The sequence below is a fragment of the Acanthaster planci genome, linkage group LG09 (assembly GCF_054643075.1).
Source record: "Acanthaster planci isolate LZ-2023a linkage group LG09, COTS_SCS, whole genome shotgun sequence".
Taxonomy (NCBI): domain Eukaryota; kingdom Metazoa; phylum Echinodermata; class Asteroidea; order Valvatida; family Acanthasteridae; genus Acanthaster; species Acanthaster planci.
The window spans coordinates 3,189,027-3,213,718 of NC_141785.1; the positions used below are offsets into that span (position 1 = coordinate 3,189,027).

Here is a 24,692-nt window from a genome sequence, read left to right on the forward strand (position 1 = left end):
AACTGTTTGGACCATTTACCCATGTAGGACGTCAAAGATTGACCATTGGATTCATCAGAATGAGACACGTGCCTTTGTGTCTGACAGGGCTTTTTCCTGTGACTTTTGAAATGTCACTTTATTTCATATAGATTTTACATTTCCAATTTGTATTTCCAACACCAGTATGTATATTTTGCATTCGTAATTTGAATAGATTGCAATTTTTCATTGTTTTACGTGGATTTTTTTTTCTGTTTAAATTTCTTTTGCTGCACAGTCTTATTTGAGTAAACCTACACATTTTTTTTTCTTGAGTTGTTCCATGTCTCGTCTCATAGTTTTGTATCCATAGTGTTAAGGCGGAATTACCAAATTACCCCTGGACTGTAATTTTCCCCCATGGTCACTCAGTGAGTGTACTACTCCTTCAGGAAAAACCTGTGATGGGGGAAGGGGGGAGTAAACTTGTTAGGCAGAATTGTCAATACTATTACACAGGGCAAACCAGATGGTTCCCTTGCCAACCTCTGCAGGGACAGTCAGGGTAAACTTTGGACATGACGAGAACAGACGGGACAAAGTAACTATGTTTCACTTTTTTTTATCTACTGTACAACCATCTAAGGAAGTTTGAGTCAGCAGGTAGCCCCTAACTCATGTAGTACCCTTAAGGATTATAGAATTTCAGTGGGATAACCTCTACAATGACAAATGCCAGCCTTAAAGCTTCCTGCTACCTGCACGCCTCCTGGTTTTGATCCTCCCATTTGGTAGCCTCCAGGCTATGAGTACCCTTCACAAGCGTAACCAAACCACTATGGACCAAAATTTATCCCTAATTCTCCCCCCCCCCATATCCCACAGTGTTCAGTGTCCCACACCAGTACTGACAACAGTGGCCCACACTCAAATCCACAGAGCACTTTCTGTAGCCTCGTATTACCTGAGCGCAGCACTCTCCAGCACTCCCATCTTGGACGAGATCCAAAACTGCCCTGACAGATGCGCTGCATCACAGTATCTATGTCCTGTTCTAAAGTCCCTGTAATATTTGCACATTTTACGTTTAAATGTACATGTGCACTGCATAAATGGCAATTTATTTAGTTTTACTTACTTGTTTTACATTGTGTTTTGTTCTTTAATTAAGATTAGCTACATAAAGTTCCTCATAACTTACAGTTTTATGATATTTTTGTTTGTAATGTTTTAAAAACTTAATGGATTGTAATAAGGCCTCATTAACCTTTATGATCCGTGACAGAAATGCAAAAAGATGACTTGGCCTCTGGTCAAATTGAAGGAAATGCTATCCTGATGATAACCAGGAAATAACGCATGGGTTGGTGCAACCCTTGCTTTTTCTTTCAATGGTACTTCCTTGAGGAAACTCCCTGGAAAAGGCCAGTTCTGAAAGTGGATTTGGGTTGGTTGGTAAATGTAATGTAGGTGGACTAGCGATTGTGGGGACCTTCCTCAGTTTGAGGTCTGACTTTTGTTCGGGAAGCTAGTGGTGTTAATTTTTTCTCACTGTTTTTAAAATTTTGTGCACAGTTACATTCTGGTTAGGTAAGTAAAATTTGGCGTTTGTTTTTTAATTTGGGTCCCACATATACTTGTTTGAGTTGTTCGTTTGAAATTGCTTACTTTTTTACTTAGCAAAATAGCATTGTTAGTTCATTCATTCACCGTCAATTTGAAGCTGTAGTGTTTTTTTGTTTCTTACGGAAGTATTTTGTTAATTTTGTTTAAAGATTGTTAGTTCTGCTCAGTTGCAGTGCGAGGTAACTGAGGTCAAATGTGTTGATCTAATGTCTGGTGAACCAGAAGAAAAACAACATTGAATTGAAGTATTTTTATGATATTGTTTCATTTTCCACTTTCGTAGAACTCGTGTCAAGCAGGAAAGGCGAAGGAGCATCTGAAGACACAGAGGGAGCAGGTAGAACTATTCTTTTACTTTGAGCTGATCGGAAGAAATTTCAAGTTTTTCTCAGTCAGGTGCTAAAGAGCAGTGGAATTGGATTGGCAGAAATACATGTACAGCGATAAATAGAAATTAGAAATGGCAAATAAATGTGCTTGAAGGCTGGCTTTTCAAAGAAGAAATTGACAAAGTCAGGATCCAAGTGTTCATGCTCACTGATCTTTTGACTCAATTTCTGCTTAACATTTAATCAAGTTAATGCTCCCTAATCAGTAGTTTCCAGGATTCGAAGGAGTAACGAATGATAAGGGAATGAAGGTGGAAATTAACTGGCAGGACACTTATCTGTGGCAGGTTGTGTCTTTAAGTTTACCTCTCTGAGAGCCACCAATGGACGTATTATATGAGCGCTCTGATTAGGATGCACATGACTCAAGTGTGCAAATCCATTGCATCTTTGCCAAATAAAGCACACCTTAGTTTGGTTTTGCAGTTGCAACAAATCAAATGTTCATCAATAATTCTGTTGATTGTGTTTTCTTGCAAGGAGTCCTTTGAGGATACCCTATTTTGAATGGTGCACTGACGTGTTCAAGAAATCTTTACTGCATAAGTTGGTCTTATTTTGATGAACAGGTTTCTGAGTAAATTTCTCATTCTTACTGAAAAGTCAATTTGAAAATCGCGCAGTGCATTTTAATGGATGTTTTACTTGTCTCCCTGTTCAAATGACTGTACCCTTCCCAGTACACGTGCTGCAGGTGTTTCACTAGTCTGGATATTGAGACATCCTGTTTGACTTATGAACGGATATTCCTGAGTCAGGTTGTTTATCTGTTAGCCTAAAACAAACATGCCTTGTGGTTCTAGATGATTCCGCAAAATGAATACTGACAGTTAGAGTGTAATTTCTTTTTTAAAGGGGAATTGAGCGGGAAGGAAGAGTTTATGCTGGCATGAGAAGGAAGAGTTTATGCTGGCATGAAGTGCTGCTTACAACAGTTATAATAATGTGTACCCACAATCACACACACCAACCACTCCTGTTAAATTAAGGCCATGTACTGTTATTGCAAAGTGGGCACATGGAACATTCCAAAAGACTCTATGACTATGACAATGGACGTTCATTTTTAGTGCACTGTGTTTCTGTTGTTAGACGTTTGCAGTGAGATCACCTTAGCTGGAAATGAAACTGCTGTAATTCTCAAATTAAACTCTCAATTTGTGCTAAAATTCTGATGTAATGCAAACACTTATGTCCTCACATGTACTCGTTTATTATTGGACAGGAAAGGGCAATCGTCAGAACCAAGTACAGTATATGTCTTTTAATTTTGCCAAAATCTTGAAATTCTGAAAAGATTCCGTCTTGGCACACACTTATTGTGTTTTGCAGGAGGATCTATCGAGATGGTGAGGTTCTCAAGTAAGGATGGATCCGACGAGGAGCGGGCAACCATTAAAATCTCTGGCCAGAACAAATACCAGGCACTGAGCAGCAAGAGCCAAGAGGAAAAATGCGTGCTGAGGGTGACGGGGATGACCTGTGCCTCCTGTGTGGCTACCATCGAGAAAACCCTGGTCAAGCATCGAGGTAGGACCCTCTGGCAGGGGCCGCATAGATTAGGCTGGCGACAGTGGGACCTGATTAAGTGTTTTCCCTATCTTCAAGTTTTCCATAGGCTCTACTGGCACCAGTGTTCTGTAGGCTGTAAGCACCTTTGTTCCATGTGCCCTTGGCACCAGTGTTCTGTAGGTTGTAGGCACCTGTGTCCCATGTGCCCTTGGCACCAGTGTTCTGTAGGTTGTAGGCACCTGTGTCCCATGTGCCCTTGGCACCAGTGTTCTGTAGGTTGTAGGCACCTGTGTCCCATGTGCCCTTGGCACCAGTGTTCTGTAGGTTGTAGGCACCTGTGTCCCATATGCCCTTGGCACCAGTGTTCTGTAGGTTGTAGGCACCTGTGTCCCATGTGCCCTTGGCACCAGTGTTCTGTAGGTTGTAGGCACCTGTGTCCCATGTGCCCTTGGCACCAGTGTTCTGTAGGTTGTAGGCACCTGTGTCCCATATGCCCTTGGCACCAGTGTTCTGTAGGTTGTAGGCACCTGTGTCCCATGTGCCCTTGGCACCAGTGTTCTGTAGGTTGTAGGCACCTGTGTCCCATGTGCCCTTGGCACCAGTGTTCTGTAGGTTGTAGGCACCTGTGTCCCATGTGCCCTTGGCACCAGTGTTCTGTAGGTTCTAGGCACCTGTGTCCCATGTGCCCTTGGCACTAGTGTTCTGTAGGTTGTAGGCACCTGTGTCCCATGTGCCCTTGGCACCAGTGCTCTGTAGGCCCCAATCATCAGTAGGCCCTACTCCCCCGAAGTACAAGCACCAATTTCATAGCACTGGTTAGCACTGGATCCTCACAGTTTTGCGTGTTGCATGTTGATGCTATCAAAGCTGGTACAAGCTACATGTATAAACTATGTACAGCTTGGCCAAAATAAAAGAAATCAAAGAGAAACGGTAATTCTTGTGTGTGTGCGCTTGGCCGTGTTTGTGTTTCATAAAGTGCCTACATTATTTCCACGGGCCAGCAAACTTTTTAGAACCATAAGCTATTACTGCAGTGGCATCACGCATACTCCAGCGGTACACATGCTGGATGTCGTAACTTGCCAAAATTTATGAGCAATATTTGCATGAGAATGGTGCTCGCACGTACAGTGATGGTTCCATGTAGACTACAGGTCATCCCACTGGGATGTGCATTAGTAGACTTTTTTGTCCTTTTCTGTATTTATTGTGAAAGAATTTAAGGAGCAAAAACCTTAAAAATGGATTTTGTTACAGAAGTGTTAATTGCCAGGAAAATTTAGACTGAGCTAGGATGAAACTGGGGGACAGGTTTTTGGCCCTAAAACCCAGCAGCAGTTGTATGTACAGTATGGGTGTGTTTTAGATCGCGTAAGGGCTGATGAAATGAAAGGAAATGATTGTTTCAGGCTACATTAAAAGCTTACTTCAACCTCGACTGTGCATTTACTGAGATAGAACAAATTTACAGGTTTTGTTGTTATCATCTGGTGAAATTGCTTTGTTATTATATTTCCTGCTTAAGTTGGATTCAAACCCACGTACAGTCTAAAAAGTCAAAATCAATTTTTTTAACGATGATACTTTGTTCGTTGGAGGGAGTTTTTGTATGTGTGATGATTTGTTGATTGTAACTTGTCATTTTTAGTTGCTTTATTTTCCCAGTCATTACTGCATTATGTGGGTCCAGTTGTGGTCCTTTTCCTTTTACAGTCGCAGTCACTTTGATGGTCATAGTCTTTTTGTCTTTGTTTTGGGGTCATTCTATAAATGTTGGGCCCGACGTGTGACATTTTTTTTATCCCTGCTACACCTTTATACATGTATGACTGAAATTGATTTCAAACTATTTTTATTAATTTGGCAGGTGATTTGCGTTTGCATATGCCGGAGATAACATGGACTGGAAAAAAATGGACCCCAAATTTATAGAACGACTCTTTTGTGTGTGTGCTTCCCATACATATGTGCTTGCTACATGAGCCTAAGCCGGTTGAGAAAACTGAAGAACGCCACTATAAGTGATCATAAAATGTCCACGTTACCTTGGGGACCGATTTTTACTTTCAAGGCAGAAAGTTTGGAAGCGAATTCTTTCATGTATTTTTGAAATGCTCTATCAACAGGGATCAGAACAGCCCTTGTTGCCTTAATGGCACAAAAGGCCGAGGTGACTTACGACCCTGATGTCATGACACCAGCAGAAATCCGAGAAATGATTGATGACATGGGCTTTGATGCCGAGGTTCTTGAGGAGAAGAATCAGGGTGGGATTGAAACATTGAAGTTGACGGTGAGAATTTACTCGCACATCATCTTGCTCTCATGTCTTGCCCCAGGAGGTATAATTTTTGTCATGTAAGCTCATTTTTGTAGTTTGAAGAATGCCTTGGTTTCCTCCACATTCTCCGATATACCTCAAAAACCGCTCTTAGCTTAAAAGGGATAAATAGAGCTTGGTTTCCATTTGATTTTGAAGGACAGTATTGCCAGAGAGTTCCTGACGACTGTTAAGATGTGGAAATGTTAATGGAAATGTTTTATCAATACTGATACACACACTGATTCGGACGATAAGCTATTAAGCAAGGACCATGTTCAACTTTGCTAATTACTGCGCTTAGTTTTAGCAGGTGTATGCTATGACAGGAACATTCAATACATACTAAAGTTGCTCAGCAATGTCATCTTCTGAAGACTGAGCACTGAAAAAGAGCTTTGAAAAACAAATAGGTTTGATAAATGTAAATTTGGATTGTTTAAGTTGATAAAAGCTCTTTCAGCTCTCAAGGTGAACTGCTCAGTAGTCCTGTTGACAGGAGCGTCATGTCCTATTTGTCTATTTCCTTCTCTAATATAATTCTATAGACATACTAGCTGGGAGAACTCATGAAGTTAAACAATGTCACTACCCAGTACAATATGTTAGAGGGACAAGCTACCGTGTGAGAAATTTTAAAGTTTTGAGACCAAGTATCATGTACCATAAATGATGACAGTGCCTTTACGTATTCTTTTCGAAGGGAATTTCACCAACCACAGGACTATTACTCCATCCGTTTAAAGAGATTTCCCGAGAAGTCAGACATTCACATCATTAAAAGCAGCGGTTGTGTGCATATTACCTATATTTTGTTGATTTACAGAATGTGAAAAATTATGCCAATAGGATGTTGTATTTAAGTTATCTGTGCAGACAATGACATCTTTCCCAGAGTAGAGTTGAACAAGTTTGTCAGTGTCTGTTGAAACATTGAAGTTGCGATCTATGCTTCAGTCGGCATTTTATCCATTAACACGGTGAAGAAATTTAGAACTGAGAAAAAAAAAAAACCAAAAAATCACATCATTTCCGTGCTAGACTCTTTTAAAAGCAATCGCTCAAGGACATTGCTACGTCCATAGTGCAGGTAAGGGTCAGCTGACGGCCTTGGTGGTGTTTCTCCCCCAAGATTACATCTAAATCTGCAAAGTCAGTTCCATTGAAGTGTCGTGCTCATTGTTTGTAGTGTTCAGTTGGAAGCAGATTCTTGTGACAAATAGCATCTGGACTACAGCTGATTGTAATTTTACTGATAGTTTTCAAAAACTTCATGCTGTTTAGTTTATTTGAAAAAAATCATAACTCGGTACTTTTATTATGACAGACATTTAGAGAGATCTCAGACACTGCTCCATCACCATAAAGAGCCCTTCCCTGTATTTACTTATGTACCGTTCCTAGAACTTCTAACACCAGTTATATTTGCGCGAGCATTGCACGTGACTGTGATAACATTTGGGAAATTCCCATTAATCATGTGCTGGCTGTAATAGTGAAACTGGTGATGTTATTCACATGATCAACCCGTGCAAGTGTTTATCAGGCACAGTCATGTGATCAGTACAGTGACATCTAGGTTCCTGGTTTCTTTAATTGCTATTCGGATACTGTTTCTCTAAAGTGAATTAACCTACATGTACATTCTTGCTCCAGTTTTTACTGGCAGCAGTTTGATATGGCATTTAGATTTGAAACATTTTAGACAGATGTGATGGTTTTTCTTACAGCCCTATCTTTTTAAAAGGTTCCACCACTTTACAGTACAACAGACTTTTCCTCTTACAAAAGAATTATAACACTAATGTCACAAACTCTTGCTTCACAAAACACAACATTATTATTTTCAGAATCAAATGTGCGGAATCTTTTTAGTAAAAAATTCACAGCCTTAATTTGTGTTAAAATTCAAATGGTGTATTGACTTGTACAAAGATAATTTGGGAGCCCAGAATTCAAAACCATTATTACAGTAACACCATGCTCACATGCAAATTGTATACATATTGAGTGCCACATGTACCAGCAGTCTTGGAGCCTTTGTGCACAGTCGGAGGCCAAGTAAACATTCTCCTTCAGATATTGTCTTGTTCTGTTCATTCATATGGCACTCGTGGGGCTTCCAAGATAGCTGTATTAATAACAGTCAAATGTCAGTTCCTGAGCAAAATCTTTCAATTTTAATTCATAGCCACTTTTTCATCTGGGGTGGATTAGAATTTCAAAATGAAGTTCTGGAATAATGTAGTACAGAACTCAATTTAAAAAGGACAATTTTGCTTAAGGAAGCAATTGAAGAAGATTGACTTGTTACAGTAAACACTAGTTTTGATAGCCAGAGATGCCATGCTTCATAGAAACATTTAAAGGGCTCTAACCCATTCTCATTTGCGTTCACATTCGGTACTTCCTGGTGTTTTGTTTTGTTTGTTTTTGTTTCACTTTTGTCTGTCTGTAGGGAAAAGTTCAAATGTCCTGCCTCATCTCAAATATATTTCAAGCTATACAAGTGTTAAAACTAATGGCAAATATCACGTTTAGATCATCCTTTTTATCCCTTTGATGAGACATTTTATTTAAAGAAGGTAGTGTCAGAGGTTGGAATGAATCCAATCAAATACACTGCCAAATCGGGGTCAGCAGTGTTGCTGTCTCAGGGGGTAGCTAAACAAGAAAATTGGCTACAGGCCAAAGAATGTTTAGTGAGGGTGACGTGTTTCAGCCATCCGATGACATGTACTGTAAATGATAAATTTCAAAATCCTGTTATTTTCGAACACTGTCACTGTACACAAGTTTAGGAGGAAAGTTCAATGAAAAATCAGTGAGAATTGGGTTTTTTTTTTCATTTGACCTCCAAGAGGGTCGATTGGTATGAGAAGTAAAGAAATATGCCTTACATTTAGCAATATGAAATGTATTGCAACCCTGATATTATGGAAGCACATGTAAATACATATGTTTTCTTATTCCTTTTTTGTTTGTTCCAAATATAGTTAATAATTTTTTTTTTGTTCTTGCTATTTGCGTCAGATTTCTGGCATGCATTGTGCGTCTTGTGTAAAGAACATTGAATCCCTGGTAATGCGCATCAAGGGGGTGACGCACGCATCGGTGGCACTGTCCACGTGCCGGGGTGAATTCAAATACAACTCCAGTGATGCAGGGCCTCGGGCCATTATCAAAGCTATTGAGGTAACACAAAAAATCATTTACTTTAGCAATGCAAGATTTATGAGGTTACGTAGTTCAAAAAAGTGGATTGGTATTGGTATGATTTATTTGCTGTTTTTTTTTTTAAGTTGTTAAATGTATTCATTCATTTATTTATTTCTTATTTTAGTGTTTGGTGATTGGTTGTCACTTCTCTAAGAGTATCATTATTAGTATTATTTCATTTCCCGTCCTCCCGAAAGCATGAAAAAAAGGTCAAAAATTTAGCCTCTCTACACAGAAAGGTTATAAAGATAAGAAGAAATTTCCAACATTTTTGGGGCCTCCCCCCCAAAAATATTTTGTTTACTCCCCTGAAAGTGTGGTTGGTGATCCACCTTTACAGGAAGCCGGTTTTGAATGCAAGCTTGCCACGGACGAGGCCCATGCCTCCACTGCTCTCCAGCAGCAGAAAACTGTCAAGAAATGGCGCAACTCCTTCCTGGTCTCCCTCATCTTTGGCCTCCCTGTCATGGCCACCATGATCTACTTCATGATCCAGAAAGACCAGAAGGAGAACCTGATCCTGTTGCCGGGGCTGTCCCTGGAAAACCTCATCCTCTTCGTCCTATCGTCCATTGTTCAGGTGAGTCTTCGTTTCCAAAGTGTGTCTTGCCGTATTCATGTTATTTTTCTGTCTTGGTCAGCCCATACACTAGAGATATAGCAATTAATAAATGCATTAAATACAAGAATGGCATGACATGTAGCACCATGTTACAAAAATTAATTGACATCGTGCCTTGTGTTTTGTCTGGCAATGTGCTCATTCTGTATCTACCACCAGTCAAGGTAGCTGGCCTCAACTCATCTTCCCCACTGTGACCATCATGTCACATTAGAAATGACAATTACCAGATACTCTTATATGCAGTGATATATCCAATAATGGACATGCATTGATTAAGTTGCTTTCACATGTGGGAAGGTGGTGCTCTGTGACCAAAACCTACTTTTTGTGAACACTTGGCGTATGATCTGAAGCACAGTACTTCACTGCAAATGGAACTGGACAAAACTGAGGAATTACTTCCTATATTTGTGGGAAAAAAAATCACGATGTGGCTCTCTAATGAAAGCTGTGAGACTATGAGCAGCTGTAAGGGTTTCAAAGAGTTACAAAAATCATATACAACCAAATACCTCTCCCCCGACATGCACAGCATGTGGACAATTTATAAGTAAATGCCACAGTGTCAAAGGTGTCAGACACTTCCATTACTGCCATAAAGGAAGTTAAAAGTATCAGGTTCTGTTATGATATCAAGACCTCACCAGTCATATCACAAAGAAGGGACGCAATCGATACACTTCTATCGTGCAGCTACTATATGTTGCACTTGGTTAAAATGCAGTCTCATGGGACAAAATTCAGGGTACAGAAAGTGTCCTAAGGCCAGTTTTCTCACGGGGCAAAATAACTTTATTTGCTGCTGCAGTAAGTGAAAAAAAGGGCTTTGAATTTGGAGCCAGGTTGGAATCTGGGGTGAATCAAAGTTTCAAAATGAAGTTGTGAAATTGAGGCATTTTTTCTGGGGGGGGGGGTTTTCGTCAGACATAACCAAAGTTAAGATTTACAAAAACCCTCAATATAAGGCTTTAAAAGTGTAAACCTGTTTTCTCATTTTCGTAACAAATATGTTTGCATTTTTCAGTGTGTAGTGCAGTTGACTCTTAGGAATTGTTCTCCCTGCTGTCTTGTTAATTTGGTTGTTTGAAATCAGAAATGTGTAATCAGTGAGGCTGTTATTTGTTCAGAAAACTATTTCAAAGCAGTTTACTTTGCAACGCTTGTTTGTAACTTTCTGAACTATCCACAGTTTGTTGGAGGGAGGTACTTCTACGTTCAGGCCTACAGGGCAGTGCGCCACAAGACGGCCAACATGGACGTTCTGATTGTCATGGCAACTCTGATTGCCTACTTCTACTCTGTGGTGGTGGTGGCTGTTGCCATGATCAAGAAGGACGAAGGGAGCCCGGTCACCTTCTTTGAGACTCCGCCCATGCTGCTTATGTTCATCAACCTTGGTAGATGGCTGGAGAGCATTGCTAAGGTAAGTTAAGTGGGTTCAAGTCCCACACAAGGAAGTGTGAAGGCGTGGCATATATAGTGTGGACCTGTACACAAAAGGAGTCCACACAATGTAGGGTGCGATGGTGTAGTGTGGACTCGCACATGTCCACACAATGTTTCCCCCTCTCTGAAAAACAGTTTCAGAGGCATTTTGGGGTCAAGGTTATATGTAGCAAAATGAAGAGGAACAGTCCAGGAAGTCATCATCAAAAATCCAGCTCGAAAGAGTTATCCTAATTGGAGAAAAAGGAGCAGTTTCCTCAAGTTTCCTTAACCACAGGAGAGCAAAGGAATATCCACACTTTGTATGTAAAACAGGTATGGGTGAGTACGCAGTGCTTGTCGATACACAATGGCGAAGGAAAAAGACAAACATGCATCTCCCCTGTTCCAAAAATGACATTCTCGAAAAGTTTAGTAAAAAAAGGCGGGTTAGAAGTCAAATTAAAAAAATTAAGGATTACGGGACACATGTATAATCTTTCTCTGTTCACACAAGTCAAGGGAGCCCCTTTCTTGTAGCTAATGGAATGTGTAAACTGATTCACCCAGGTCAAAGTTCAGAAATTGTATAAAACAGCAGTTGCATATTGCTCATGTATCCGTTTTTCAGTTGACATCAGTCAAAATCGCGATTCACTATGTGCAACTTGTAATCAGTATTCTTGTGAGAAGAATCGTGTGAGGGCTGGTGTGGCACGTCCCTTCCTCAAATTGCAGCTCCATTACTGGAGGGCAAGAGGACATTGTAGTTATGCATTGAGCCTGTTATTTTCATCAGAAGGATTTGTTAAATTTCATACACATGTTGGGAAGGTAACCATCTATGAGATAAAGTACTTGATCAATTTTTGTTGTGAAAGCACCCCTTGGTAGTTCTGTCAAAGGTTCCAATTGAGTTATTCTTCAATTTCTGTTTTATTTTATGAAGTAGTTTTCATTTCACCAGTTTGGTAACACTTAACCAATCCAGTTAAACAGAAGTTTCCCAAAGATGAATTCTAGCTTTATACGAATTTATCCTATATTTCTTTTGATGCGATAGATTTGACTAACACCAGTACATGTAAGATGAAAAATTTGCTGTTTGATACAGCATTTTATACAATTAGAATAACTTGTAGACTCCACATAATGGGCTGTACATTTGTTTGTTTTAAACCTGTGGATATTTCTGGTGTGATAAAATATGAAAACAACTATTAATTTTGATATCTCAGATGAAGACATCAGATGCGCTCTCCAAACTGATGTCCCTGCAGCCTGCTGAAGCAAACCTCGTCACTGTCGGAGAAGAGCTTCAGGTGACGAGCGAACGCTCCATCAGTGTGGAGCTGGTAGAAAGGGGGGACATTCTGAAAGTAGTCCCTGGTGGGAAGATTCCAGTGGACGGGAAAGTGATTGATGGCTTGTCAGCGGCTGATGAATCATTGATCACAGGAGAGTCCATGCCAGTGTACAAGAAACCAGGTTGGTTCACAAAAATCATTGGGGATGTTCTTTTGCTAGAGGTTCACATTGTTTTACCCTGTGGTTTGGGTAAATCGTTAGCATTTTTTCAAGAGATTTCTGTAGTCTTATAGTCAGTCACACTTACAGTTGAGCAACCACATACTCAAGGAACACTGAATGAACAAGGACAAAGGAATGCATGATCACTGAAACAGGTTTGGACTGGATTTAAGATTTCATTAACTTGTGATAGATCTGTCCTGATTTCAACACAACAATGAATTTTCAAACCAACAGCTGGATATTGAACCCCGAGTCTTGTATATGAACCCTTGGTCTGTTTGTCAATGTAACATGTTTTGCAGAGCTTTGTGTAATTTAAGATTTCAAGCTCTCAGTCATGATTTTGGTTTTGATCTGCTCCTCTTGGTTTTGGTTTTATTCTTGAATATTTTTAGCTCATATACAACATGTGTTAGAATTGGCAAGTATGTAACTTGAAGATCTGCAGCCAGGGGCCAATTTTATGTGGCTGCTTATGCACATTAATTTGCTTAAGCGGGAAAACAATTTGCTTAATAAACAAAGGTTACCAGCTCAAACTCTATCTGATTGTCATGCTAACCCCAAAACAGCTAAATACAATCCCCAAACAACATACATCACATGGAGTTTGGGCTGGTTACCTGATTTATCAAGTAAGGTTTTCTTGCACTTAAGCAAATTTTATGCTTAATTAAGCAGCTCTATGAAATTTGCCCTGCAGCCGGATTCAGCAATTGTTCAAGAAGGAAACTTCAAACGATCGTAAAAGTAACGATATCAACAGAATATGCAGTTTGGTAAAATTGACAAAAGAAAGCAACAAAAAGGTTTCAAGTTGAAAAGTAAACATATTGTGAACAGGAAAATCTGATAAACTAAAAACAATCAGTATGAAGTAATGAGCGTCATTGCATCATGGATATTGCAGTAGATGATTCCGTTTTTGTCACTTATCATTACACGGACAGTGACAGTAATTTAGTGATAAAGTTGACTTGCTAATTGGTATTCCACAAAGTTTATTTGAAGGCAATATCTAATGAATATGTTAATTGCAGGGAGTATTATGATCGGCGGCTCCATCAATCAAACGGGCACCATACTGATGGAGGCGACCCACGTTGGTGCAGACACGACTCTGGCTCAGATCGTCAAGCTGGTTGAAGATGCGCAGACCTCCAAGGTGAGTCATCGTGAACCGCTTGATTCCATTGCTTGATGGCTTGGAAAACCCTTTCATTTCTGTGCATAATTTATTTGAATGTTGGTTCTTAGATTAAGGGAATCAATCTGAGCAGGGCCTGTCTGAAACGTGCATTTAAGACTGGATGGGACTAATGCCCAAGCCACAGGAAAAGGAATTATCAGTGTTCATTCTCCCGAGCCAGTCTAAACGTTAGCAAGCACATATTTATTCCCATTCGTAAATTTTGCTTTAGTCAGAGAGTCAAAAGAAGTTGATATAAATTTCCGAGGATTTTGTTCAAGAATTTTACTTTCATATTCCTGAACACGCCGTCCTTTTTATGGTATATTCCTTGTTAGTAGTCCAGAAGAATCTCCTTATGTGGACTTGGCGCAAGTTGTGAGTTCTGCCTGCCATGGCACACATAGGCTCTTGACCAATAGGAATGGATTAAACTGTCTTGTATCCAAGTGCCAGTGCATTTTTAAGCAGCGGGCTTTATCAAATGTGAATAGACATTCACATTACATGGTGTTGAATAGGGAAACTGTCTATGGTATTCATGAATAGATCTCAATGGTATTATTTTCAATAGTTGAGCATTTTTTTAAATCAATGGGGCCCTATATAACTTCTGTATTATTCTTATTAAAGTGTAAGAGTTATGCAAGCTACTTCTATATTTTACTAATGTCAACTGAATAAGCACAGTAAGTTACTATACAAATAAGAACAAGAGTGACCAACTTGGCACACTGCACACTGGGCTGGGAGGTCAGTGTGAACAACGAAAGTTGGAGCAATAAATGTACATTGTGAAATATGATGCTCTCCCAGGTTCATGTTCTTAGTGACTGTTGTGCAGGTAACCTACATGTATATTAATTTGCACACACGCAGACTCTCTTCCTATGAAATTGTTTAGTCTGACAATGCACGCGTGCAGTTTAGGGTGAGGGTGGAATGTTAATTGGTTGCAACCATCCTGAATTCATAGCATCTTTGTGTGAACCAAATTTTCAATAACAAGCCTGTCGCATAAAAACACTTTGAATTTAGAACCCCCTCCCCTGAAAATGAATTCAGTTAATTTCAAAACCTACCATGACATCAGTTCAAATAAATTGGCAAGACTTAGGGTTAAACCACTTTGGTAAGTGGTTAATATAATAGGAATGAGTGGGAATGTTCATAATTGCAATCGTATGTTTTCCCGCCTGCATTACTTCATTGAAAACCAGGTCTGCATAAAGATAATGTCAAATAGGTAGTATTCTTGCTTTTCTTTTCCCATTTCTTGTCAGGCCCCCATCCAGCAGATAGCTGACAAGATAGCTGGTGTGTTTGTACCCGGTATCCTGGTGTTGTCAAGTCTCACACTGGCGATATGGATTGCAATTGGAATGACCCACCCAGACTTGATCCCAAAGCAAAACCCACGTGTAAGTAATAACTGTGGCTTGATATTAGTATCTGTTATAAATTCCTAGGTCTCGAGGTCTTTATCAGTAGCAACAGCAGTGTCACAAAGTCTCCACTGCACTCTTTTGTGGTCTGAATACTGTGAGCACAGGTATAAGTGTAGAATTTTGCCGTTTGTTTCCTGAACAAAAACCAGACCTGGAACTATAACATATTTCAATGCACAATTTCCCACAAAAGTGCCATGTTGGTCTGTCCCCGTAGCACATCGTGTTATAATCATCAATAGTAAAACTGTCATCTTACAAATTAGTGCAAAGCTCAAGTTAGAATGTGTAAGATTCTGGATGATAACCCCTATTTAAACAATATTTGGTACCCTGCTACTTTGTACCAATTGTCAGGTATGAGCGACCTCACTGCCCTAATGCACCTAAACGTCACACTCTGTTTGCATGCGCACTTTCCTTTGTGGGGCTTGGTGGATCACACCCTACCTCACTACCGGAGGAAAGTGCACATATAAACAAAGGACGATGTCGTTATTCTATTACATGATGCATTCTGGAAGTATGAGGGCCGTGCCATTCAAAGGCACAAGTCAGACTTTAATTTTGTATTATTTTCTGTGGAATTTCTGTGGACTATGAGAACGGTCTTCTTTGTTCTTCTGACTTACAGTCTTTTTGCTGTTTGCCTTGAAATTGCCTGTTAAAATTTTCTTGTTTGATATATTGCCCCGCACACTTTCTTCACTGTCAGTAATATCTTTAGACGTTCTTGTCTGACACAAGTTTTATCTAATATCGGCACAATGGTGTGCTGTGATTATGTAAATAAGTGATTTCAGGAGCTTAAGTCTGTCATTTTAGTGTCTATTTACACCTGTTTCTATTGCTTACAGTGCTAAATAGTCTTCATTGCAAATTTAGGCCACAAATGGTCAGTGCATAGAGGATGAGCAGTGTCGGATATCTCTAATTTTTGTTCATGTGCAAACAAAAGCTTTATGTAATAAAAAGCTGTTACTCCAGCTCTTTTGTCTCCACCCCCCTAGGGTGCTAACCATACCACCGAGAACACCATTCAGTTCTCTTTCCAAGTGGCCATCTCTGTCCTGGCTATAGCCTGCCCCTGCGCCCTGGGCCTGGCCACCCCTACGGCCGTAATGGTGGGAACCGGAATAGGGGCCCGCATGGGCATCTTGATCAAAGGAGGGGAGCCACTTGAACTCGCTCGGAGGGTAAGTCTTAGTTTCAGTTGTCAAGCATTGGAGTCTCGGCCATGAGTTGTCTGAGGGCTTTAGTTTCAAAGTAGTGAAGCAGAGCTGCCCAGACATGATCCAACTCCAAAAAAGGAGTCAAAAGTCATCAGAGGTACCTTTAAACATGTGCTCCAAGCAGGAACAGGTAGAGGGCGTGCCTTTTCATGGAAACAATAGTCCTTTAGTGGGATCTCACTGCATGAGCACGTGGGTTTAGTGCAGAGCGGAATCTCTGGTCTTCACATGAGACCTGTTCCATACACAGGCTCAGTTGAAAAACTTGTTCAATCTTGCACAAGATAAATCAGTAAGAACTGTCATTGATTTTACCCTATTGCTTATATTTATTATGATTACAAACTGAATCATATATCAAGAATAGAAAGCTGCTTATCACATTCTTTTAAATACTAAGAAGAAGGGGGCTTCATATGCATTCTTTGATACATCTAGTCCTTGAAATACCACAAGGGTTTTTGCTAGGAATAGACCTCCTCTTAGCCTTGCCCGGAGCTTGTTTTTAAATTGCTTCAGATGCTTTACCCCCATTAACAGAAGTTCAAATTCAGTTGTGTATTGCCATGTATTGGTCCCCTCCGCAGAATCTGGAGAGAACCCCCCCTTAAAGAAACACCCCCATATTGCTTGAAACTGTTATAATCAAACTGCTTGACTGTGCTTTTTAGAAAATCAGCCTCGCCCCACCCCCATTCCAGAGCCTTGGAGCTCTTGTTACATCATTGACCTTCAGTGAATACCCATTAGTGTATGAAATGCTTGTGAGGGCGTGACATAGCAACAATTGGACTTCCTGCATGAAGAGGACATTTGAAGTTGAAAAATATGTTGAATTGATTCATTAGCCAATAATAAGCTGCCAGTAAGACTTGAGAAATATATTTCAGTCAGAATTGACGGGTGCCCTTAGCTTTGGAGGTCATTCTGATTGTTCTCCTATCCGTTGAAAAAGCTCTGGGTTGGGAGCATTGTTTCCACCACCGCAGGCGACAGACTTGATCCCAAGGAACTGATGTTTAGATACCTGCCAAAGTGCATAGCTTGGACAGCAGAATGTGGAGCCATTTCATGGCTGTTGTCCGGTTTTAGTCCCTCAACAGAGTTTTTCGTTGCAGTATGCCTGTGCAATGGAATGTTACGCACTTTTAATTTAGGATTAATAACTTTGTTTTATTGATTAATTTAAATTTGGGCTTGTGTATAAGACAGTCATGTTCAGTGCTGAACCCGACTTTTTTGTACAGAACACAAGTGTCCTTCCTGATAACTATTAACATGTTCTTACAAGACACAGGATAGTACAGTATATGCAGACCTCAATGGAGTAACTGAAGATCAATGATTTCTGTGTCAAGTTATTTGGAGCTTTCAGTTTGGGGTTTTTGGCTTCCTGCTCAACGGACTCGTTGAAAGAGAAAGACCTTTTTAGTCATAGAAACCAAACCAGATATTCTTGCTGAGAAAGTTGCCCTTGGGTACCAGTAATCAAAGCTGCAGTGTTGATAAACATTAACTCTACTTGCTCACACATGCATGTTTTGTAGTTGTGGGCACAAATGATATTCCACCTATTTTTAGGGATCAAGAAAGTTATTGGGACAGAGAAGTGTCCCTACAACTCCATCCTAATTTGCCTAGCAAAAGAAATTGCCCCTTTAACGCGGTGAAGGCCCGTGAACAAGGTGAACACATGTGCGCTATCCAGTAATGAATGCACTGCACACAGTGACAAAAACAAGTAGGCTATTTTGCATCCCCTCAAAGTCTGTAATATTTGATGTCATTGATTATGTTCCAGTTGAAGACCATCATTTTTGACAAGACTGGTACAATAACCTATGGCATCCCCCGTGTTATGCGTACCATGGTCTTTGTGCCCATCTCGGAGATCAGCGAAGAGGAGTTCTTAGCCATAGTTGGCACGGCCGAGGCAAGCAGTGAACATCCTTTGGGTGCGGCCGTGACCAGACATGCCAAAGAGGTCAGTATGCATTCTCACTAGGTTATTAGTAATCTTTGACTGCAACTGAGCCAAAGAAGATATCCCAGCTTTTGTAGAATTTGTAGCGTTTTACGTTATTTTTAACTTTTGTTAAGAATGAATTAAATTTCAAAATCCGCAGTACACATTTTGCACGATTTTGCTTATTCTTGAACTAGAGGCATGCACATTTTGGCAAATCAACACCCTGTTCATCAAAAAGTTATTTAATACACACTTGTAACCTGCTGTGCGCAAGGTTGGCATTCTGATTCTGGTCACTGGTAGTCTGTAACCTTAACGATCAAATTTGTTACTTGATCAATGCAGATGCTAGAGTCTGACGTAGTAGGCAAGTGCTCCAACTTCAGTGCTGAGCCTGGCTACGGTCTCCAGTGCACAGTCACAAAGATCAGTGCTATGCTGAATGCCAAAATGAATAAACAAAATGCCCAAAGTGGTTCTGAGGTTACCTCTGCGTCTAACGAGGAGGCCAATGATCCTGGTAAGTTTACTTATAGGAACATACATGTAGGTTTTCAAACTTGGCAAAAAGAGCCAAGTTAAAGATATGTGTCTCGAGAACCAAGGACTTCAAGACATGCATGAAACCGAAGTTATGTGGTTTTCACTTTATTTATCAAATTAGATAAATCGGTTGTGCCACATCTGTCTAAATTTCGTGAAGTAGATTTTTTCAACTACCTTTAATGCATACTAGACAGCTCTTCCTCCTATCATACTGTCTCAAAATAGACATTCTTGGACTTTGAGGTCAGTTTTCCAGGGACTTTTGTTATTCCCAAACTCCAGACGAGATAACCCAAGAGGATGACTCCAGCATCTATGAGGTGCTGATCGGCAACAGAGAATGGATGAAGAAAAACTACCTGGATGTGACAGACGAGATGAGCCACTCCATGACCCAATATGAAGCCCTTGGACAAACGGCTGTACTGGTCGCCATCAATGGTGTGTAATTGTGCAATAGTTACACTGTAGTCATCTTTTTCACCATTAACCTGAAGTTTGTGGTAATGTGTTATCTTTAGAAACCAAGATAATAAACTCAGACAAGTTTTAATGAAACTGAGATGGTAGAATACAATTCTAAACGAAAGTTTTTTTTTTTTTCATTGTTAAATTTTTATAAACACCTTTTAAAAGTTTTGTGTGCTCCAATTCTTTTCCTAATTCAATATGCTCAATGGAAATAAGTAGGACTTTTCGACGTTTTAACCCTTTGTTAGACAGCTGTAACTAAGCAGAAACATAGACTGGCAAAATACATCCAATTTTTAACTTTTACTTGCTCTATTTCAAAAAAGTATCCTGTGTCAATTGATACAAGAAATTGTCCACCAGCTTGACCAGGTCTTTAGATATCTGATTCCCTCTGTTGTCCTTGTCTCCGTGTTGTCAAGGTGTCATAGCTGGAATGATCACCATTGCCGATGCAGTCAAAGAGGAAGCTAAGCTGGCAGTGAAGGTTCTGAAGGACATGGGGCTGGATGTAGTCCTGCTGACCGGTGACAATAAGAAGACAGCTGATGCTATCGCGACACAGGTATGCTGAGACAGTGACAGATGCAGGACTTGCTGGATGGTGGAATTCCGGGCACCGACTTTTGTAGCATTGGACAGCATTAGCAGTTTCGTTGTTATCAGGGTATAATTAAATGATGAGAGCAAGCAGTATGCTACTTGGTTGGGCAGGGCACCGGTAGCCAGTATGTTCTCAGTCCTATGTTGGGCAGGGCACCGGAAGCCAGTATGTTCTCAGTCCTATGTTGGGCAGGGCACCAGTAGCCAGTATGTTCTCAGTCCTTTTCTGAGTCTCCAAGAATTGTGAAATGTGGCATCAGCCCGTAACTTTTTTTGGTCAAGTTAGATTGATGCACACATCAACTTGTTCATAAATGTTCAAAATGTACTCATTCCTCGACCCCTGGCCCCTCTCAAAAGGATCTGCAAGAAAGCACAAAATGGCCAATTAACCTTTTTCCATGGTTACAAAAGCGTACTTGTGTTGTAAACACCACCCCTCATATAGTGAACATTTTGTAGGCTCTTGAAAAGGAGTAACTTGAAACGGATGACCCTTAAAAATCGGTAATGAAAATTCTCAGAATAAGTTTTCACTGGATACACATTGCATGTTTGAAAGTTATCACAGGGTCTGAGCAATACTTCCTTTGACCTCACACTGACCTCCGACCTCCTCCTTCTCCCCAGGTTGGCATCACCAAGGTATTTGCCCAGGTCCTGCCCAAGAACAAAGTCGAAAAAGTGGAAGAGATCCAGCTGGAAGGTCGCAAGGTGGCCATGGTGGGCGACGGGGTGAATGACTCGCCAGCCCTGGTCAAAGCGGATGTGGGTATTGCCATAGGAACGGGCACAGATGTTGCCATGGAGGCAGGAGATATTGTCCTCATCAAGGTCAGTGTCAAAAATTCTTGTCCATCGGGTTTGATTGATTGCCAGATAAGTTGTCTCTTAGAACTTCTGAAAGCTGGGGAGCGTGCACAATTTATGTTGAAAATTACAGTTTTTAGAAATTGTTTCAGGTTATGTTGGGAAAGTTTGATTTGTTAAAAAGTGTTGTAACAAAAGTGACTTTGAAGCATTCGTAAACACTAAACAAGCTAAGCTAGCATTTTAAATATCAAAGCCAGATGTTGATTGGAAACCTTCCTTTTAATATCATATTATTATTTTGAAGGACAAACTCAACCTGATGCATGTGATCTAACTCTAAAATACTGAAAGACAGAAGAAATACATTGATGTTAAAAAAAATTAATGATCTATAGCAAAGCTCAACCAATTACATGTATTTATTTGCAAACTCATATATTTGCAAATGCTGTCAATGAATGTTTGGGATCAGGTAATTTGGTAAATTGGTAATATTTGATATGTAGCACAGCAAATATTAATATTTGCATTAGCAAAGGACATATATATTAAAACATGATGAAGCTCAGCTGTGGTAATTTGTCCCCTCAGATGACTAATCCAATCATCATGAATAGTTCATTACTCTCGGTGGAAAAGTTGCACGACAGGTTGCCAGACTTTTTCCAGAAAATAATCCTCAAATTGTGTTATATATGGAACTTGATTGTATTATGTTAATCGAGACTTATATTTTGGTACCTTTCAAAGTTACATCGGAGTAGTTCTTCATGAATGTTGGACTTGTTACTGCATTGTCATCGTCAGAAAGGGGACTCAAAAACTGATGGAAAAAAATAAAGTAATAACTTTTTAAATCTTGTATTTGCAGAATAATCTCTTGGATGTGGCAGCCGCCATTGACTTATCCAAGTGCACTGTTCGCCGAATCTACATCAACTTTTTCTTTGCTATCGTGTACAATGCCGTGGGCATCCCTATTGCTGCTGGTAAGTCCTGCTTAATTGATTTCAATCGACAGTGAATGTAAATGGTTTTTACTGAGTACCATATTTTGCACGCTCTTTCTTTTTTTGGGGGGTCAACATAATAAAAGAGCACTGTGCAATTTCCATGGAGTCAATTTTATACACTTCATATCAAGTTTTCACGTGATGTATGGTGATGACGTAGAGAGGGGATATTTTCTCCTAATCTGCCTGCAGTGGCGAGTTACTCCTTGAATTCATTAATGTTGTTATGATAACTTTCCCAGTTGCATTTGCCAGGGAAATTTGAAGCCGGTTCAGGATGGAATTGTGACTTCAATGCGTGAAATTAGAACCAATTCCGAGAATGTTTGCAGGGTGCAAAATTAAGAAAATTAGATGGAAGCCCTTGGGCGATTTCTGCCAAAAGCCAAATTGCCCAACGGTTATTATGGCTGCTAGCTGAAGGGGCAGTTGCATACCATGAAGCACTATAGATCAATGCACTGTATGCAGTACTAGATCAAGTTCTGAAGAAACATTGTCCCCATCGAGTTAATGTGGCCTTTTTGTTTTTGTAGCATTGACAAATTAATGTTGTTTTTTTTATATGAATATGTTGACGAATATTTTGTAACAAGAAAAAACAGAAAAGAAAAACAGAAAATGTCTTTACCAGTATAATCCTTCAGGTTTATTGCCAAAGCTATGTATCAGTTAAGGTGTACTTTTTTTTTTTACAAAAAAGTCATCCACACTTGCCCGATGAAAGAAGCATTTGCTTTTATTAACCCTAACCCTCCTCAATCCTTCACCTGTTGGAGGACTGAGGAGTGTTAGGGTTAACATGAAATATATACACCTCTGACTGAGAATAATGGCATGGCCAAGAAAAGTTTAAGTCCCATTCAAAGGAAAACTGCTGACATGGCCTAAATGGTGGGAGCGTCCTGTATAGGTCAGCCAATGCACACATGCATGTCTGGTCGTACGGAATGGTTTTGTTATACCATAGTCATAGATTGTGAATTTTTATCGGGCACGAATTGATCACGTGATCATATGTTACACGCCCGCTTGTATCATTCATGCATTGTGCGCACTGGGTATGTGTCCGGGCCGCAAAAAATGATGGATCACGGTGATCTTTCCTAGAGTCGAGGTATTGTGTCTACTTTGTAATTGTGTAACCTTGGGTACGAGGGTTGACAGCCGCAGTGGCACAGCTTCGAGTATGCTGTGATCACTGCTTTGGGTGCTATCGCCATTGCTGTTTATATAAAATGCTCATGCCATTGTATCTTCTCATCTGCTCTTCAATCTTGTCAATACTTTTCAACACTATTTGGTGTAAATAATGTCTTGAAATTCAACCACTTGACAAAAACCCCAGTGTTTTATGGGTTACAGATTTCTCTGTTAAAGTTTGTTATAAATCCTATATTTATGCTTTATGGGTTACAGACTTCTCTGTTAAAGTTTGTTATAAGTCCTATATTTATGCTTTATGGGTTACAAATTTCTCTGTTAAAGTTTGTTATGAATCCTATATTTCTCACCCCCCGCCCGGCCAAAAAAAAAAAAATCAGTCAACAATTTCATCACAATCGATAATTTTCCGTGAAATTTATATCTAATATACTGTTCTTGTGTTTCAATTTGTCAAAGTGTTTTAATTTATTTGGTAATAAAATATGCATATATTACAGATACATGTAAGAGCATTCTGATGAAATCTATGACCATGGTATATAACAAAACAATTGTTGCCTGCTGTGAGGGGTCCATGGGTTTTGTACACCCTCAGGGGCAAATGACACCCTCGGCTTTGCCTTTGAGTGCCATTTGCCCCCTCGGGTGTACAAAACACCATGGACCCCTACACCACAGGCAACAATTGTTAAGTGCTTCACTTGATCACCACAAAGGCAAGCTCTGAGACCTTAAAATTGAAAGGACTTACACAGGCACCTTTAGTAAATTAGTAAATATAAGTAAATAATTAGTAAATAGATATCAATATTTCCACTAAAAGTTCAGCCTGTCTTTGATTTTACAGTGTACAGTCCATGCCTCTAATGCTGTCAGCGATGAGTTTGGGGATTGTAAAAAAGTTTTGAAATCTATATGAATTTTTCCTAACTCTTTCTTTTTCCTTTCCTTGCAATATCACCAGGTTTCTTTTGTTTCAACTATCAAACAATTGCAGTTGTTCACTTCACAGATTGTTACAAATGCATTATGTATAAAGATGGCTTCCTGCATGGTGGTTAGGTTATGAATTTGTCATCAGCCTCTTACTTAATTCGGACAACCTTTTTTTTCCTCCCCAGGAGTGCTGGCTCCTGTGGGTCTGCTCCTGAGGCCCTGGATGGCCTCCGCTGCCATGGCAATGTCCTCTGTCTCTGTGGTGCTCTCATCCCTCTTCTTGAAGTTGTAAGTACCCATTACCACAAAACAGTTCTAAATCTTCGAAGCATCCTGTTTATTTTCATGCTTCTGCTTAGCAGGAACTCAACATTGACCTAGAGAGAGGCAATTTGGGAATTAAATGTCTCAATAACAAACCATAGAAAATGTTTGGCGAACTAAAAATAGATCATATGGAAAGTGAAAATCCACAATCTACAAAGCAACACACAGAGTCATTGGCAAGTTTGATGAATTTGCAACAAAGCTGTTGCTATGTAACAAAGTCTTGCGCAAACAGTGTGAGCAACACACAGAGTCATTGGCAAGTTTGCTGAATTTGCAACAAAGCTGTGGAAATTTACCAAACTCTTGCTCAAACAGTGTTTTTTTCTTGAAGAATTAAAATGTCAAGAATACCCTTTCAGGTT

The 24,692-nt window shown here is 39.9% G+C and overlaps 1 protein-coding gene across 8 annotated transcripts in view; it reads left to right on the forward strand.

Annotated features, from left to right (window-relative positions):
- LOC147798020 (copper-transporting ATPase 2-like) overlaps positions 1-24,692 on the forward strand; it is a 43,468-nt gene that overhangs the window by 15,402 nt on the left and 3,374 nt on the right. For 7 of the 8 annotated variants that reach the window (XM_087141583.1, XM_087141582.1, XM_087141578.1 and 4 more), the window contains 17 exons: positions 1,871-1,924; positions 3,309-3,506; positions 5,618-5,784; positions 8,845-9,006; positions 9,371-9,610; positions 10,845-11,078; positions 12,319-12,568; positions 13,654-13,778; positions 15,086-15,223; positions 16,261-16,446; positions 18,284-18,466; positions 18,797-18,971; positions 19,280-19,438; positions 19,891-20,033; positions 20,702-20,905; positions 21,756-21,873; positions 24,186-24,288. In XM_087141583.1, coding sequence (XP_086997709.1) covers positions 1,871-1,924; positions 3,309-3,506; positions 5,618-5,784; positions 8,845-9,006; positions 9,371-9,610; positions 10,845-11,078; positions 12,319-12,568; positions 13,654-13,778; positions 15,086-15,223; positions 16,261-16,446; positions 18,284-18,466; positions 18,797-18,971; positions 19,280-19,438; positions 19,891-20,033; positions 20,702-20,905; positions 21,756-21,873; positions 24,186-24,288 — 2,839 coding nt within the window. Of the gene's footprint in view, positions 1-1,870; positions 1,925-2,936; positions 3,110-3,308; positions 3,507-5,617; positions 5,785-8,844; positions 9,007-9,370; positions 9,611-10,844; positions 11,079-12,318; positions 12,569-13,653; positions 13,779-15,085; positions 15,224-16,260; positions 16,447-18,283; positions 18,467-18,796; positions 18,972-19,279; positions 19,439-19,890; positions 20,034-20,701; positions 20,906-21,755; positions 21,874-24,185; positions 24,289-24,692 lie in introns of those variants that run through there. The other variant, XM_087141585.1, reaches the window with a different exon arrangement.